Here is a 19,063-nt window from a genome sequence, read left to right as displayed (position 1 = left end):
GTCTGCACAATCACAACGTACAGAATTGACTTTGACATTTTCCGCTACTGTATCCAATAAAACCTTAAAGGAAATACAACATAAATCCAACGCTACCCGTTCCCCCCCCCCCCCCCCCGATTGCACTACTCATCCACCCTAACCAGGCTGGAAGAATATTGTTAGTCAAATTACCCACCAGGGTCCCACCCCCCACACCACTCCCAGAGTCCCCACTAAGCAGCCCGAATTTTATAATCGCTTGTCCCGTTCTACTATTCCACTCTAGTCTAAGCAACAGTGGGGAACGTACTTCACATCAAACACATTACATATTTGACTAACTGAATTAATTTGAAACAAATCTAAAACTCTTGATATGAACAGTATTAAATAAACAAAAAAAGTATATATTAAAAAAGTAAACAGTTTACATGATTATTAAACTATTTAATCATTATCAATTAAAACAATAATTTCATTACTTAACTTCCCCGACTACACCCCTACAGACCTAGCAGGCCATATGTACAATGTAACTAAAGTAAATAACTATAGTACAATTAACATAAATGTTAAATGTTAAATGTCGTATACTTGTAAAGCGCACAGCTGCCCCAGCAAAGGGGCGTCCCGGCGCTGTATACCGCTGGGGAACCCGTCCTGGCTTTCCCTGTGGGATGGTCCCTACGGGGAATCCCCAAGGTGGAGCCAGGCATCCCTGGCGTTGATGGGGCCGTTGTGGAGATTAGGCAAGCTAATGCCCAGAGTTGCCGATTGGAACCCCAGGTTAGAGTAGGCACTGAGGCGAGAATTGTCGAGTCCGCTGACCCTAGTCCACGACCCTGCCGCGTCGGGAATTGAACCCTGGTCCCGGGTCGACTTCTGCTCCCGGGTCTGCCGCCTCTAACCAGTGAGCCACGCCACACCACTCCAACTGATAATTAACTATTATTTGTTAATTAATTACTTAAGTTCGCAACTTATACCCCAATAAACTTAGCAACCAGCAACTAAAATTTTACAAAAATAAATCAGTGTTACATAATGTCCATAATTATCAAATAAATAATTTATAATGATTGATATTTACTTAACTTTCCACCCTATACCCCTACAAACCCAGCAGCTTGCACTTAAAACAAACATATAAATATTACACAATTTACATTGTTAATAAACAATTAAATTACGAATAAATTAATTGTTAAATAATTATTGCTTAACTTCGCAATGTGTACCCTTCAAAACCCAGCAGCCCGCACCTAAAATATAACAAAGCATATTTACATAATTAATAATCAAATAATTTATAAATTGTTAATTACCTAATTAAAATATAAGTAGAATAATCAATGTTACAAAATGTACATAATTTTAAAAAATCACATACATAATTAATTACTTCACTTCTTACTCTATCCCCATACAAACCCAACAACCAAAATTCTAAAAAAAAAACATTTTTTTAACAATTATACAAACAATACTAGCACACAATTAATATATAAACTAAAACACATTAAACTAACAAGCATTGGCATATCCAATAGGTCTCGCCTTTGGGACCGTATAAGAGATTACTAAAGCGATGTCCTTACCTTTACTTAGAGGTGTCAGTTTACATGATTTGGGGGGACTGTGTGTTGTTTTACCCAAAATGTAGTCTGCCATTTAAATAAGTATTGAAATTGTTAAAGTGCTCTGAAACACACCATTTTAAATGTGATGGAATGGACACGTTTATTTTTGCCACACATTTTACTTTGGCGGCTGAACTCTAGCTGAAGAATTGCAGCTGAACAAACCAACAAAAGCTTTCAAGCTGTAAGAATGTTTGGTTAATTTTATCTTTTGGATGCCTTAAAGTGGGCAGAGTGTGCCATCAGCCAAATGAAAGATGTTTGCATTCCTCTTAAGGTCAGTGCCAATGTGACTGCAAAAAGTCTAATACCTGTGCAAAACTGCCCAGAACCAGTGCAACATTGCATCCCACCTGTGTGTTTTAGTGAAGTGTCTCTACCCACACGTGAGCACATCGGAAGTAAGATGTTTTAAGATAAAGCTTCACTGGTGTTTTAGAAGGAAAAAGTTGACTAAGAACCCAGACATAAGCAGTACAATGCAGCATACATTCCTTTGAAAGTGAGATACAAATTTCTTCATATCATATCAGCTTAGGAACCAATTAAAGAATCATTGGCAAAGCCAAAAGGTTTTCCTAAGCAAGACCTATTGACTTTGTCAATGTTTTTTTTTAAATGTCACATGTTTGATTTTTGTATAGACTTTATCATATAGGCAGCAATCATTTCCAGTGCTCGCATCAAGAACAGGTTGTAAGATTCGAGCCAGACCGTTGGCTTCTCTGGTTCGTGTTCACTTCATTTGTTGGTTCGCCCACCTATAATATTTAGTTAGAGAGTCAAGAGTGGTGAGTACATGAAAGAAGATCTGTTTGGGGATCCAGGACTCCTTACTAAATGCTGGACAGATGCTTATATGCAATTCAAGTGAAGTGGCCTGTGTCCCTCATCGTAGTGTCCACAATGTGTGCTCGGGGGAGTGTGATTACCGGGTGAACCACATTTTGAAAAGCCGCTGAGATAAGAGGCGGAGTCTGCCTGCATAACCTTCATCTAACTCCCAGTGCTGGGGCAGCTTGGGAGCTGTACCCTGCTCAGTACTACACCCTTAAATCTAACAGGATGTGTGTGGCACAGGCGAAGGCCCAGTATTCTCACAAGGAATTTCTGAGAGTCAGGCAAGAAGGCAGAAGCCTGGCGCGTGACAAGCCCAGGGACACATTGCTGGCGCAAACAAAGCGTGAGCGGCATCCCATAATTATGTATCCGGAAGTGGAACACAGTGCAGGTATTTATGAATTTCTTGAAATCGGTTCTTATGTTTTTGATAAAATAAATTTGTGAACAGCTTGTACCTTACAAATATTTTCCAACTCAGTCAAAACTCAGTCAAAGCCAGAAAAAAAGTGCGCTTTGACGGCAAGCACTCGAGTGCAAGCCGTGTTCCACCTGAACCTACACTGTATGTTCTCATTCTGAAACAGTTTGCAGCAAAGAAGTGCCTTCTATGGTGTTCTCAAAAAGGCACAAATACACACCTAGGAATGGATGGGGTGATAATCAAGCCACATGAGGGAGGCTAGCGGGAAACATAAAGGACAGTGGAAAAGGGGGTGGTGGGAGAAACGGAGAGTGGGTTACAAAGAATGGAAAGTGGGGAGGAGGATGAAGGTTTTGGAAACAACGGTAGGTGGGGTGGGTTAAAACCAGGACCGGAAGCAGTGGAGAGGAAGAGGCACTGCAGGGGCACATGCACTCTCTGAGTATGGTGACCAGGCGTCCCGGATTTGCCCGCACAGTCCCAGGTTTTCACCAGCTGTCCGGGCAGATTTGAGCAATTTTGGCTCATGTCCCGGTTTTTAGAGGGGGTCGACTCAAACTAGAGGGAAGACCTTATTGGGTGTTCTAAAGCTGTTCGAGTTAGCAGCTGTTAAAGGGATGCAATTTAATTATCAGGTGTGATGCTGGAGTCCATCTTCTATTTTTTGCAAAATGTCCCAGATTTTGGTTCTCAAGATCTGGTCACCTTTTCCTATGCTTACCTCCCTGGTCAGGGCCGGCGCTAGGCATGGGCAGCATGGGCGGCTGCCCAGGGCCCCCTGGTCTGGTCGCAGGAGGGGTCCTCGCACCTTTAAAGACTTCGGTGTTTCGAGGCCCAGGGGGCCCCCTAAGAGTTTAAAGGTTCTACCCATTTCCCCTGCTGCCTGGCCCCTCTCACAGGGCCTAATCGCTGCAGCTGCGTGATGATGGCAGCGTTTTGATAGGTACTTAAACAGCCCTTATGTGTGAAGTGCGCCCTGCCCCTGTATGAATGAAAAGCAGGATCTCCTGCAGGGCGCACAACAAAGAATAGAATTACTTCCTGTCACGTGAAATCTGATCACCTAGGATGAGGGATCACTGGGAAAGGAAGCATAGAGGTGAGAAAAAGGGGGGGGGAGCAGATAGGTGTGAGTATGACAGAGACCTGGGGTGCAGGCAAAGAAGCAGACACAGCATTAACATGTGGTTGGAGCACGGCTTTACGTGTCTTACACCCAGCAATTAATTAGAACGGAGTTTGAAACGGGCCCCATATCTTTTCCTATATTCATGTACTAACTTGACCTGCAAAAAAACTGGTTTAGTGTCTGCACAATGAGGTATGACACGTTTACAGGGCGGACTGACCTATAGGGCAATCAAATCCGGCTGTGCCCAACGGTCTAATCTGTCAGGTCAGTATGTAGGCTGTTTTTTTTTTATGTTTACAGGCCTGCTTTATGGTCATATGAGACTTTTTTTAATGTTGATTTTCATGATATTTTAAAACAAACATTGCTTCCAGCAAACTCAAATATATATGCAGTCTTCCATACCTTACACAATCGTAAACAGCATGTCTTTACAAATTAAAAACTGATATAATTTGCAAATACAGACATTTTTTTAGCTGTCTAATTCACTAATGGGGGCCACTATTATTTCGGTGCTGGGGCCTATTTCCTGTCTCAGTCTGACAATGTATGTTAGGGTAATACATGGCAACAAATTAGTTCCTGTTTGTGGTTCACGTGCTGCACTTAATTTTGCATTCCTTAAAAATCTTAGGTATTTTCAAAATGTGTTTCTGTCATTCGTTTCACAGCATATAACTCTTGTATGGTGCACACTTTGTATTGAGTTGCATCCAGGTCTTTATAACTGGCTACAATTGAGAGCTTTGTATTTGAGGCCGAAGGCAGTATAACTTTCTCACTGTGCCTACCTGGGGATCAAAAAGGTGTTCAGAATGCATGATCATTCAATACATGGCCTCTCTGCAGAGAACACAGAGCAACAGTATTCAAATTGCAGGTGTGATTCTGTGCAAATGTGTGTGAAGGAGGCACTCATTGGTCAAAACAGTGACAAGGTAAAAGAAAAATAATTTGTTGTTGTTATTCATTTATCCGAAACAGCTAACAACCATTGACAAAATCAATACTCCTGGTTGTTTTTAGGTGTATGTCAGTTGTGTTATACTTCTGTTTTCAATCACGGAAAGCCCAGAGAGGAAACAAAGTACTGGTCAGATTGTACTCTTTGTGGAATCAAAGAAATTTAGATTACCCTGTTTAGGCTACACCCTTAATTATGTAGACCACACCCCTTTTAGAGACCCACTCATTTGTTTTCCAGCCAGCCTAAAGGCGTGGGCTGGCAGAAAGGTAGACAGGGAAGAGGAGAGATGGATGTAATGAGCAGAATCCATGCGGACAGGCTGGTAGAGAGATTAAGAGCTGAGGTGAAGAGCATTACATTCAAGGATGTAAGAGGAGAAGAATCCATGCAAAGTGGTAGGAGGCCGGGAAACTTGGGATCTTTGAAATGCAGAGGTACCTAATGTGCTATAAAGAAGAAAGGACCTGTGCTTTATAGTAAGTTAAAAATAAAGTCAGTTATACTGACTGAGCTAGACTATGCTAGAGAAAACCAGTTTTTAATGGTCAATGGTCACAATATTCTATAGTAGTGACTAGGAAATCCAGCACCTCCCAACAGTATAACTCACACAATGTGAAAATTAATGAAATATAGTGTAACAGGTAAACACACAGGATAAAATATGAAAGGTATAAACACAATTTATTAAAAAGCCTCCCTATATGGGTTACAGTCTAAATAAAATACAATAAAACATACAGCAAGATCAGTTGAGTTATTAAAAAAAGCCAAAAGGGGGTCAAAGTACAAAGGGTCAAAGTAACAAAGGTCGACGCTGCGTTTCGGTGTTCATCTAAACTTTTTACACCTTCTTCAGGACACTTTGACGATTCGTAATTTATCTAAAAAATTTTTAAAAAACATTTTTTAGAAATGTACTTCTTCATAACATAGTCATTCATAGATACAGTGTTTACCTTTCTAGCTACAATCAATTAACAAACTTTAACTTACTATAAAGCACAGGTCCTTTCTTCTTTATAGCACTTTACCCCTACCTGTGTATAATTACCAGGGGAACCTTCCATATATTTTGGTGTTGAGGTACCTAATGTAACATTTAATAATTTGTTGTGTGCAAGGCATGCCTCACACTTCCGAGTGGTTTGGAGGTTTCACCCTCATCAAGAATACTTTTAAAAATGGCAGAAGATTGTATTATTGGCCCATTTACTATAAATTCATAATCCCATTCAATAGAACAATAACAATTTTTAAATCATTTAATGTATTTCTATTTAATACAGATGTAAAATATAGGTACGCATTTTCTAAGTATTAATTTTTAACCGTTATACTCACATCCAAACTCAGTAAGTAGCTTCTTGCAAAAAGGCTTCAACAATGCCATATAATCTGTGATCTCTGAATAAACTGCACCTTTTATAAAATACAGCAGGTCATCTCTTAATGAGAATTTCTAAGTTCAAATATTTCTCTCATGTATTGTTGGAGCTACACTAGTTTCCCATTAGAAAGGAATTAGCCTTCAAGGCACTGTATACTGCTCACAACATAGGTCCTGAGTACCTTGGAGAAATGCATATGGTACACACCTAGGGGAGCTCTTCGATAAACCTCCTCGGGAAAAGTGGAAACGCCTAAAATAAACAAAGAGACATGGAGTTCCTTGCAAATTCTGAAACAATTTAGAAAAAAATTAAAACCTGGCTTTTTTCAACTATGTTGCCAATTAGCTTACAGCTGCAGATGGCAGTGCTACACTGGCATGCGCTATAAACAATATCAATATAATTAATGGCCAATTGAAAGGAGTTCCTATGATGTCACTTCCTGTTAAGTTAACTCGTATGCAAATTATAGGGGCCTCGCATTTTCCTATTCTGCCCAGGGCCCCATGAACCCTAGGACCGGCCCTGTCCCTGGTTGAATAGTGAGGTAGCCCTTTGTTTAAGGTGTTTACCCTTTCCCTTGCGTGGCCGAGTCTGCTGTCCCCTCTGCCCGCGGGTTGCGCTGGCTGGGCTAGGGCCTACCTTTTTAGGTTAGAGCCTCGATGTGGCTACTGTGATCCTGGGCAGATCACGTGCTTGTGGTGAAGGATGAGGCCCCTTAAAATTTAGGGTGACCAGGCGTCCCGGATTTGCCCCGATGGTGCGAGTTTTCCACCAGCTGTCCTGGCAGATTTCAGGAAATGTTGCTCTTGTCTCGGTTTTTTGAGAGGGTCGACAGAATACAGAGGGAGGTGCTTTTATTCTTATGTTTTACTAAGCAGGGATTGTTAGCAGTTGTTCCAATAAAGCACTTTAATTAACAGGCACGCTTCTGGGTTAAAAAATTGCATTTTATCTATGCTCTAATTCTAACTGCCTGTTCTGTATTTCTCTGTTGCGGTGTGCTGTCATTCTGGGCGCTCACTTTTAGTAAAACTGCAGTCCTTCTTCTATTTTTATGAAATGTCCCGGTTTTTAGGTTTCGCCTGTCGAAAGCTGCGCAAGCAGCCTTTCGCGCAGGCGAAATCTTATGTCTTACACTGTGTAGCTTTGTTCCGCCTCTCTGTTCCATTGGCTAGCTCCATAAATGGAGGCTAGTTATTGGAACAGACATCTGTCCGTCATTGCCGGAGCAGATTCGTGGGCGTTCCCACGATTTTTATTTATCCCGCCCCTTTGTGATCGTCATGCGGCGGTGGGCGGTGGTTTATTTTATTTTATTTTTTACTTTTTTGGGGGTCATTCCTCCAGGCCGACTGCCGGCGGAAGAAGTCCTGGTGAGTGCTCCCCTCCCGCTGTCCGTGTGCCCGTTCCCGCCCCCCTCCCGCTGTCCGTGTGCACATTCCCGTTCCCGTTCCCGCCACCCTCCCGCTGTCCGTATGCCCATTCCCGCCCCCCCTCCCGCTGTCCGTGTATGCCTTCTGGTTGGGTTTTGTTTTTAATGAATGACACCACCTCTAATGACTGAAACAACGAGGCTGCTCCCCAGCCCATCTTCCATGAGTGACTCACGGTGCCGGCCTCAGTCCCTCTCGATGGATGTATGGGTGGATGAATCCCCACGCCCCTCCCCCTGCCCCCAGGACAGAAATAGCTCTCCTTTCAAGCAACACAGCCGGTTTTTGCTGACAAATGCCATTCTTGGCCACCCGGAGCGTGCTTACTCTCTGACTCTCTCTTGCTTCCCCGCCAGACCCCCCCCCCCCCCCCCCCCCCCCCTCCCGGCAGGGAGATGAGTTCATCCCCTAGTGAAGGAGCTCTCTGTGGGGCTGCTTGTAATTAGGGGTCCAAGGGAGGGGGGATTAGGGAGAAGAAGAAGGGAGTTGTACACTGGAGAGGAGGCACAGAGACAAATTAAATGTGATCGCCACAGAGCGAGGGGCGGGGAGCTCAGAACTGGGGGGCACGTGGGGTCTGATAAGCCCCACTGCCCCCACAAAGAACAGTGAAGGGCTTACACCCTGAGGCTAAGCCTGTGGGCCGGAAGAGAGATCCTCTATTTATTTATTCATTTAATTATTTTTATATAGCGCGGTTATTGCCCACAGGCATTAGAGCGCTTTACAACTGAGATAGATCATTGCATAAGATGAAAACTTACATCATCTGAGGACACATACACATTTAATGCCACGGACACTGGGGGGCAGTATTAGTTGCGGCACGAATAGAAGAATCCACTGAAAGGCGAGGCACTGGGAACATGGGACCTTTTCTCACTGTGGTTTTTGCACGTATGTGGGGGTGGGGGGGTGGTAGTGTCGAAACGTGGACAGCCATCAGGTGGGGGAGGGGTGAGACTACTGTGACAACAACACTGCCAGCAGGGGTTCTACTGAGAGACTGATGACGTAGGCCCCATGTCAGTGGTCACAGAAAGAGCAAAGGTCACCTCATGTGCACAAGAATGGAGGGCAGGTTCTGAACCCACTACAGAAACTCTACTCAGCCCCATTTTGCCCAAATACCATCTCATCTTTAAGGACACGATAGGGGGCACCCAAAACTCCTTTTCCTAGTACAAAAGTGCATCACTCTAGTTTCATAGTGCAAATATATAAAGGCATCAGATGGGGTGGCTCGTCCATTGCATGCCTTCTGTTGCATTGTTACCCAGTGACCCGAACACTTGTGTATGACACTCTCGCTCTTTCTTTTTCAGACTTTGAAGCCAAGCGAGTACAGTCATGTATGATCTTCAACAAGTGTGATGCCCTGTCTGTACAGTTGGAGGCTGATGAGGAAGATGAGATCAAAGGGCCTTTGGTGAGCAGTGCACTTCTAAAACTCCTCTCTTGGAAATTTGTTATTTTTGCAGTGTCACCTTACAGGCTACAGAACTTTGTACATTCTACCCCTGCTAACCAGTGGTTAAGTGCTTGTGCTCCCCCTTTCAACATGGTAAACTGTATATACATCTGATTGACATATTTAACTTTCCTATAAGTCTCTAGTATTTGGTACCAAGCTGTAACCAGGGCCTAAAAGTTAAATGTCACAAGTGGACTGCAGCACCTATTGTGCCACCCAATGCAGTGATGGGACAAACATAACTTCAGGCCTGCCACGCATAGTATAGTGGAATGGGTTTTAACTACAAATTCATTCATGTCAAAATAACCCCTTTAGACAGGCCTAAATCTTCCTTTTCAATATTAGCAAGTCATCCCTTAGTAGGCTTACTGCATTATGGCAGTACAACATGTCAATGGTTAACGTTAAACATGTTCTTATAGTGAAAATGCCTTCAAAGCTATTTTCACTGTAGCAGGTTTAGTTGTCCAACGGGAAAGCAATGGGATGAAGTACTACGTTTAATAAATGTTATCTCCTCCTAGAAAGTGACTATATAAATATTTCAAGGACTCTTCATAATAGTTCATTGAAATCAATTTTAATGATAGTCTAACTATTACGAAGAAGAAACTTTAGAACAGTTACCTTTTTGCCTGCCTAAAGCTTCTAAGACCTTTTCAGTACCTTCCAATTCCACTGCCACCTGACAGCGTATTGTTCTCCTGTGGTGAGGTATGAACTGCTCCCAGGAGCAATCAATAGGCTGACCTAAATAGGCAGAGATTTCCCATCTGAACCTGATAGACTATGCAGGGGATGCTGGGAGGATCGCCTTTGACATTAGTGCTAAGTCCTGCTTGAATGCCACTTCTGTCTGACAGATCTGCGGGGAATTTTTATATGACACTTGGGGCATGCTTCAAAGAGATCTCCCCGTCACAGGCAAATGTTAGCTGACACTTGGGCAGAGCCCTTCATTTGTACCACCAGTCTGTCTGTGCACCAGACAATTAGGACTCTTTCCCATTGCTGTGCCGCAGCTTGTTAGGCCTGTCTGCTGGGTTTACCTATAACATTTGGGGGTTCTTCATAGGAGGAAAAGAGAATACCAAAACACCTTGTGTGTATCTACTGTCTTGGTCCCGAAAGTAAAGCTTTGATTTTACCGGACATCTGTTGGGGGTGCACAGACTGCCTGAAATTGGATGTTAGTGGTAAATATAGGAGAACACCAGGATTACTATAACACACTCCTCAACACCACCCCCAGCTCTTGGAGCCCAAGTTCAGTGTTGCTGAAGATTTTTGCCCAAAGTGGTTACGGTTAGCCCCAGGAACCTTTACCCCTTTGGTTATGGTGCCTCCAGGGGTCGTTGCAAAGGAGTTGCTCGTGCCAGGCATAAATATGGCACTTCCAGACCACATAAGTACACTACCGGACTTATGGAAGACCAGAAGAGGACTAAACCTGCTGTCCGAGACATGAGAAGAGCCATGAATATTTGATCTGCTCTCCCTCTTTAACCCAGGAAAGAAGTGGACACCAGGGGTCATAGGACTTGGAGATTCAGCAAGATAATGGAGTCAATTGTATGTGTTGTAAACTGCTATGGTTTATTGACATGTACCAGATGATGGCAATGTGTATAATTAAAAAAATCCAATAAAGGTTCTCAATTAAGTCCAAAAGGGACTCCATGTGCTCCCAAATGGACTCCATATCTCAAAAATTGAAGAAACCGGATAGTCGCATTGATGCGGCAGATCATGGGATCTCTACTCTCGAAGACGCATTTTCTCATAGAGAACAACTTCTCCAAATGGAACGCATCCTGAAAGTTATAACTGTCAAAAACGAAGATTTAGAGTGGAAGTCATGGTGGAACAAAATATGCATCCTAGGTGTCCCTAAAACTGCAAACACTGGACGGATGGAGGACTTTGTGGAACGCCTACTCACGACCCTGTTTGAGGAGACCTCCTTCTCTAAGATGCTAGAAGTGGAGAGAGCCCACAGATCGCATATAGCTAGACCCCCCCCCCCACCTGGTTCTACACCTAGACCAATTATTGCCCGCCTATTGAACCATCGCGATCGCAACACCGCTCTCCGTCAGGCCAGGGAGAAGTGTGCACTCAACTTTGAATGATATGCCATATCTTTATTCCCAGACTTTACCATGGCAGTCTAAGAGGCCCGTAGGAAATTTGTACCAGTTAAACAAAAGCTGCAGCAGGCCAAAACACTCAATGCCGTGCTCTAACCGGTGCACCTTAGAATCTGCCACCAAGGTAAACAACATATTTTCACAAACCTTCTGCAAGCTGGTGACTTCCTCAAACACTTCGCTTGTAGTTCGCCCACGACTACTGACACTTCACGTGGATCCAGGCTCACTTTGCCAATGTCGGAGCCTGGATGCAGGAGATTAACTGAAATTATCAAATTTGAAAGGAACCCATCGGCCCCTATGCCAGAGAACCACTGAGTTACCATCTATCTATGCTGTAGGTGGACAGTACTAGCTGGTTGACCCACTCTGATCCCAGCACTAATTTCTCCTGCTAATTGAATACCCTAACGCACAACTGCATGCAGCTCCCTGGTAGAACATAATTTAACTGCTTCAAGTATTCTGACATTGATAAAAGTCTGCCCTGGAGACCCATGTTAATTCGAAGAGGAATCGGTGAGCTCACTGGTGGTAGCCCTGAGGGATACCCCAATCATAGTTAATCTGATATTTGTTTCTCCTACCTTCTCTTCCTTCTCTACTTGTTTCTTCTCTTTTCCTTTTTTATCTCTCTTTCCTATCTTTCCTTTATCAACTTGCTCCTATACCTACTTATCCTCAGTTCCTGGTTTTCCTCGCCAAGCATTTACCCATCTACACACAGTTTATTTTCTCCTTCGCTCTCTGCACCCCTTTTGCATTTGTTTGCTCCTTTTTTTCTGTCCTACTTCCCCTTTCAGTGACAGAGAAATTGGTTGAGCTGTCCTGTACAGAAGGACCTCATTGGAGGATGAGTAAGCATTCTTTTTTTTTTTTTTTTTTTTTTTTTTTGGTGCAAGATGTTTATTGAGTACTGTCAAGGGTACACAGCGTTCTGCCACAACCCGGAGGCCGGCCGCTATTGTGCAAATCAACAAAGAAGAAAAGAGATAATCAAGAGGCCTTGTAAGCAGTTCTGTAGGACCGGCGCATCAATTCATTAACAGTACATGGTTATTAGAAGCAAATCAATTTGTCTCACTTTTGACATTTTGTTGGAGGAACAAAAAACAACCTAAGCATGTGCAATAACCCATTTACAGAAGGGTGAGTCCTATACGGCAGCTGAGCGGCTGGTGGATATTCACATTTTACAGGTGGACGGGGACAGAAAGGGGGATGCAACAATGACATGTAATATAAGGAGTAAAGTGCACAATCGAGTCACATGAATCATCTCAGGCCTCTGTGACAGTTCCATATCGCCCCCCAGCCGGTCCCATCAAATTACCATTTCAGCAACGCCATCTCACTCATCATCAACCAGCGGAGAGTCTGTTATCAAGTAGCATTGTAATGGGGCCCATATGTCCGTGGGCCTCGAGGAGGGTGGCAACAGTTCGGCATATGTATTCAGTTGTTCCTGGCAGTATACCAAGTCTCTCACCCACTCCTTAAATTTGGGCGCCCTTCCCCTCCCCCATCTACAAGCCACTCTTCGCTTGGCCAACAACAGAGCCATTGCCACATATTTGCGGTGGGCCGCCTGGAGCGGTTCGACATATCCCAACAGAGCCAAGATTGGGGATGGCTCCACTGTCGTGTGGATCATTTTGGAGAGCGCCTGAAACACCTGTTCCCAGTAGTGATATACCGTGCACAACCCCATGCAAGGTGTAGAAAATCAGCCCCAGGAGCCCCACATCTGTCACAGGTGTCATTATCCCGCAGCTGGAATCTGTGCAGACGAGCCAGTGTATAATATAACCTATGTATGAATTTGTAATGAATTTGTAATGAATGACCCTGTACCTACTGCTGGAGGAAATGCGTTCAGTCTGCTGCATGCAAAACGTCCATTGTTTATCAGTAAGGGCCACGGTCAGTTCCTGATTCCACCTCTCCCTGGCAGGCAACTCAGTGTACTCCACATTGACGCGGACCGACTTGTATAGTGTGGACACAAGTTTGCCGGGGTTCTCAAACTGGAGTATGTGTTGTAAGGGGAGCAGTACAGGGGGCTCGTGTGGGAAATCCGGTGTGATCGCCTGCAATCCATGCCGAAGTCTCATATAGTAAAAGATCTCTAGTGGTGTCGGATGTATCCCCGCATAGAGGTGATCTTTGGTGCGGAAGGTGCCATTGCTATAGAGATCCCCCCACGTGTGCACATGAATTTTCGTCAACAATTTCTGAAAACCGGCTTCCTGTAACAATGGCAATTGTGGGTGATATGTCAGGGGCAAGAGGGGGGCGTATATCAGCTGCAGGTCCAGCATCTCGCTAATTCGTGTCCAAGCCGTGACTGTACTGGACACCGTGTTTGGGGTTTTATCTCTGCCCTCCACTAGTGAGTAAATCGCTCCTTCTATCGGCGTGGGGTGCGCTAGCCAGTGTTCGGCCGCCAGCTGAGGCATGTACCTCGGTTGTCGCACCCAGAAATAAGCAAAGTGCGCCTGGGCCGCACGGTAATATAGTTCGAAATCCGGCACTCCAAGCCCACCCTGCGAATAAGGCCTGGTTAGTACCTCCCACTTAAGCCTGGGCGTCTTACCCCCCCACACCAATTTGAGCATTTCTGAGCGAAGCAACTTAAAAAAAATATGCACCTGGATGAAAGGGTATGTTGAGGAACAAATACAGCAGTTTAGGGAGTACAACCATCTTAACAAGTGAGGCCCTCCCCGCCTTAGAGAGGGGAAGAGTCATCCACCGTGAGACATTGCCACTGATCTTATCCATTGCCGTGCCATAATTGGCCCGCAGGAGCGCCTCCCTATCTTTCTCAATGTGTATACCCAGGTATTTGAAATCCCCTTCACACCATGTAAGCGGATAGTCAAGTGGGAATTCGCGCGTAGAGGCAGTGAGGGGAAAAATACAAGACTTAGTCCAATTAATCTGCACTCCAGATAGGGCCCCAAACCTAATAAATTCCCTAAGAATGGGGTGTAGATTGTCGCCCGGGTGCCGAACATAGAGCGTAATGTCATCTGCATACATGGAGATGAGGATCTGTCTTTGAAAGCACCGCAACGCACTATCTCTATGGTGTTGACGCTTGTGGGACACCCCCGCGCCGCACGGCCACCAGCTGCTGCGTGTGCCCCTTGCCTGCCCCTGCCTCGCTGCTGCCTCGTTTGCCGGCTGCCGCCGCTGCGAGTGCTTTTGCCATTTGTTTTGACGGTTTTTTGTGCTTGTTAAGGTTTACTGTCTTTTTTCCCCTGTTTTTTCGTTTCTTTGTGCCTGTTCCACTGTTTTTGCATTTTCCCCGTGTTTGGCTCTCCTTCCTTGTTGTCCGCCTACCTCGCCGCCCCCCGCCCTCCCTTCCCGCCACCGCCGCTTGTCCCCGCCCCTTTTTTGCCTTCTGTAACCCTCCCCGCTCCCGCCTCCCAGCTGCTCCGCCCACCCGCGCACTTCGCCTTAAATGGCGACCGTGCGAACGCGCAGCGGTCACGCGCAGCGGGCGCGCCGATTGTGCGCCGAAGGCGCGCCAAAGGTAAGCCCGTCTGCGCCCGTCCGCGACCGGATCGCGACCAGCGCCAGGACCCCTGGTCCTCGAGTACCTCGACGCACCCGCCTGACGTACTCAGCCGCCACCCTCATCGCTCTCAACACCGGCCGACCCCCAGAATGCCACCAAGCCACTCCAAGACGTACCCACGGACCTTTCAGCTGCCACGCCTGCAAATTCTCCTGCATCCGGACCAGCCCCGCACCAGCACCCGCCAAGTCGAACACCAACAGCTCCCACCTCAAGTGCATCCTGCTCAACACCCGCTCCGTCCACAGACACGCCATCGAACTCTGGAACCTCCTAGACGCCACAGCCCCTGACGTTGCCTTCCTCACGGAGACCTGGATGAACGCCTCTTCAGCTCCCGACATCGCCATCGCTATCCCAGAGGGCTACAAGATCGTCCGGAGGGACCGAAACGCCAACCAGATGGGAGGAGGCATCGCCATCATCCACAGGAACACCATCCGTCTCACGACCAGCACCGACAACACCCTGACCAGCGCCGAACACCTGCATTTCCAGATCCACACCAACCCGAACACCACCCTCAGAGGCACCCTGATCTACCGACCCCCGGGACCACGCACGCAATTCAGCGAGGACATCGCCGACTTCGTCAGCCCGCACGCCCTCCCCTCCGCTGACTACATCCTCCTGGGGGACCTCAACTTCCATCTGGAGAACAACAACGACCGCAACACCAGCACCCTGCTCGACAACCTCGCCAACCTGGGACTCAAGCAACTGGTGTCCACCCCCACCCACCTCGCCGGACACACACTCGACGCCGTCTTCTCATCCAGCACAGACATCGACTTCAGCCACGCCACAGAGCTTCAATGGACGGACCACAGCTGCGTCCACTTCACCTTCAAGAGAACGACGACCCACCAACACCAGCAACAGACCGCCCGCAGAAGCTGGAACAAGATCACAGCAGACCAGCTCGCCACCTCCCTGAGCCAACACCCTCCTGCCAGCTCAGCGAACCCCAGCCAGGCCGCCGACAACCTCACGAAGTGGATCAGCAACTGCGCGGACGAACTCGCCCCGCTGAGGACCCCGCCCAGCAGACCCGGCAGCAAGAAGGCCCCATGGTTCACCGACGAACTCAAAAGCTCCAAGAAGAACTGCCGAGCCCTCGAGAAAGTCTGGAAAAGGGAACCGACACCGGACAACAGAACCTCCTACAAACTTGCCACCCGGAAACACCACCAGCTGATCCGCGCCGCCAAGAAAACTGCATTCAAGGACCGGTTGGACAACAACGCACACAACTGCAAGGAACTCTTCAACATCGTGAAAGAGCTTTCCAACCCCAGCGCAGGAAACAACGACATCACCCCATCGCAAGACCTCTGCAACTCCCTCGCCTCATACTTCCACAACAAGATCACGGACATACACAGCAGTTTCAACAACCAACCAACGCACACCACGACCGACCAGCCACCCCCCCCCCACCACCACCCTCCACGCCTGGACCCCGATCAGCACCGAAGAGACCATCCGCACGATGAACTCCATCCACTCCGGATCACCGACCGACCCCTGCCCTCACCACGTCTTCAACAAGGCCGACGCTGTCATCGCACCCCACCTGCGAGACATCATCAACACCTCCTTCGACACCGCCATCTTCCCTGAAAGCTGGAAACACGCCGAACTCAGCGCTCTACTCAAGAAACCAACAGCGGACCCCACCGACCTCAAGAATTACCGCCCCATCTCGCTTCTCCCGTTTCCAGCCAAAGTCATCGAGAAGACCGTCAACAAGCAGATGGCCGCCTTCCTCGAGACGAACGGATCCCTCGACCCCTCACAGTCCGGCTTCCGAGCCAAACACAGCACCGAGACCGCCCTCATCGCCGCCACCGATGACATCCGAGCCCTGATGGACAATGGAGAAACAGCGGCCCTCATCCTCCTAGACCTCTCCGCGGCATTCGACACGGTCTGCCACCGCACCCTAGTACGGCGCCTCAGCAACATCGGAATCCAGGACAAGGCGCTGGAATGGATCATCTCCTTCCTGGACGGAAGAACACAGAGAGTCCGCCTACCACCGTACAAGTCAGAGGCCTCCAAAGTCATCTGCGGCGTCCCCCAAGGATCATCCCTGAGCCCCACCCTCTTCAACGTCTACATGAGCCCCCTCGCGGCCATCGTACGCAAACACCACCTCAGCATAATCTCCTACGCCGACGACACCCAGCTGATCCTCTCCCTGACCAACAACCCCGCCGCCGCCAGAGCCAACCTGCACGAAGGGATGAAAGAGGTAGCCGAGTGGATGACGACCAGCCGCCTGAAACTGAACTCGGACAAGACGGAGGTCCTCATCCTGGGCTCCTCACCCTCCGCCTGGGACGACTCCTGGTGGCCTCCCGCCCTGGGCACCGCACCCAAACCGACAGACCATGCACGAAACCTGGGCTTCACCCTGGACTCCTCCCTCTCCATGACCAGGCAAGTCAACAGCGTCTCCTCGGCGTGCTTCAACATCCTACGCATGCTACGGAAGATCTTCTGGTGGATCCCCACAGAGACCAGGAAGACCGTCACCCAGGCCCTCGTCACCAGCCGACTGGACTACGGCAACGCCCTCTACGCCGGGACCACCGTCCAGCTCCAGAAGAGACTCCAGCGGATCCAAAACGCCTCAGCCAGACTCATCCTCGACATCCCACGTTCCAGCCACATCTCCGGACATCTGAGAGACCTTCACTGGCTCCCCGTCAACAAAAGAATCACCTTCCGCCTCCTCACCCACGCACACAAAGCCCTACACGACCAAGGCCCGAGCTACCTCAACAGCCGAGTCAACTTCTACGCTCCCAAACGCCACCTCCGATCAGCCAACCACGCCCTCGCCGCCGTCCCCCGCATCCGAAGAGCGACTACAGGAGGAAGGTCCTTCTCCTACCTGGCCGCCAAGACCTGGAACTCCCTCCCGTCCGACCTGCGCCTGACCCAAGACCACCTCTCCTTCAGGAAGAAGCTGAAAACCTGGCTGTTCGAGCAGTAGCGGCACCCCCCCCCCCCCCCCAGCGCCTTGAGACCCTACGGGTATGTATCGCGCTTTACAAGTGTATCTGATTGATTGATTGAGTTTAGCAGCGAGGGGTTCCGTGGCTATGGCAAATAGCAGGGGGGAGAGGGGGCAACCCTGCCTAGTCCCCCTAGAAACAGGGAATTCTGGGGAAAGCTGCCCATTAATGAGGACCCTGGCCATAGGGCGCGTATACAACAGCCTGATCCATGAGATGAAGATAACAGGAAAACCCATGCGCCCTAGCACACCAAAGACATAATCCCACTCCAGCGAGTCAAACGCTTTAGTGGCGTCTAGGAAGATGGCTGCCATGGGCAAGTCCTCGTGAATAGAGTCATACACTGAGAAGAAGGTACGAAGGTTGTGTGATGTCGCCCTGCCGGGGACAAAGCCAGCTTGGTCAGGAAGGATAAGGTTTGGTAACAGGAGGCTAATGCGCGTGGCGATGAGCTTAGCAAGAATCTTCACATCGCATGTCAGCAACGAGAGGGGCCTATAGGAATCGCAGTGCGAAGCAGGTTTCCCAGGTTTAAGCAGTGAGATAATGAGCGCGGTCCTCATGGATGCGGGGAGGTGACCAACCTCCAATGCATCTTCGTACACCTCTCGCAGGACTGGTGCCATGAAGTCTATATACGTTTTGTAAAATTCAATGGGGATGCCATCCAACCCCGTGGCTTTACCTGATTGCATGTGCATGATGGCCTCCCTGACCTCATCCAGCTCAAACGGGGCGCTCAAGAAGGCCCTCTGAGAATCGCTCAACCACCCCAACGACACAGCAAGGTAGTCATCTAGGGAAAGTCCCTCCGTTCTAATCGAGGTGTAGAGTGTACTATAATGTTGAACAAATTCATTTAATATCTGCGCGGTGTCTCTAAGTAGCAGCCCCTCAGCAGTTTCTAATTCTAGGATAACAGTGGGCGTGCGCATAAGCTTTACTGTAGTAGCCAGGGCCTTCCCAGGTCTCTCGCCCTCCCCATATCTTCGTGCCACCC

General features: G+C 47.8%; 1 protein-coding gene across 1 annotated transcript in view; it reads left to right on the top strand.

Annotated features, from left to right (window-relative positions):
• Window positions 1-9,143: 9,143 nt before the first annotated feature.
• Window positions 9,144-19,063, top strand: part of LOC147663033 (DNA-directed RNA polymerase I subunit RPA12-like) — a gene marked incomplete at its 5' end in the record, with an annotated part of 83,359 nt that continues 73,439 nt past the window's right edge. The window contains one exon of the mRNA XM_086950716.1: window positions 9,144-9,247. Coding sequence (XP_086806842.1) covers window positions 9,144-9,247 — 104 coding nt within the window. The remainder of the gene's footprint in view (window positions 9,248-19,063) is intronic.

The sequence above is a fragment of the Lissotriton vulgaris genome, unplaced genomic scaffold (genome assembly GCF_964263255.1).
Source record: "Lissotriton vulgaris unplaced genomic scaffold, aLisVul1.2 SCAFFOLD_6590, whole genome shotgun sequence".
Classification (NCBI taxonomy): Eukaryota; Metazoa; Chordata; class Amphibia; order Caudata; family Salamandridae; genus Lissotriton; species Lissotriton vulgaris.
This window is presented reverse-complemented; position numbering and strand designations above follow the sequence as displayed.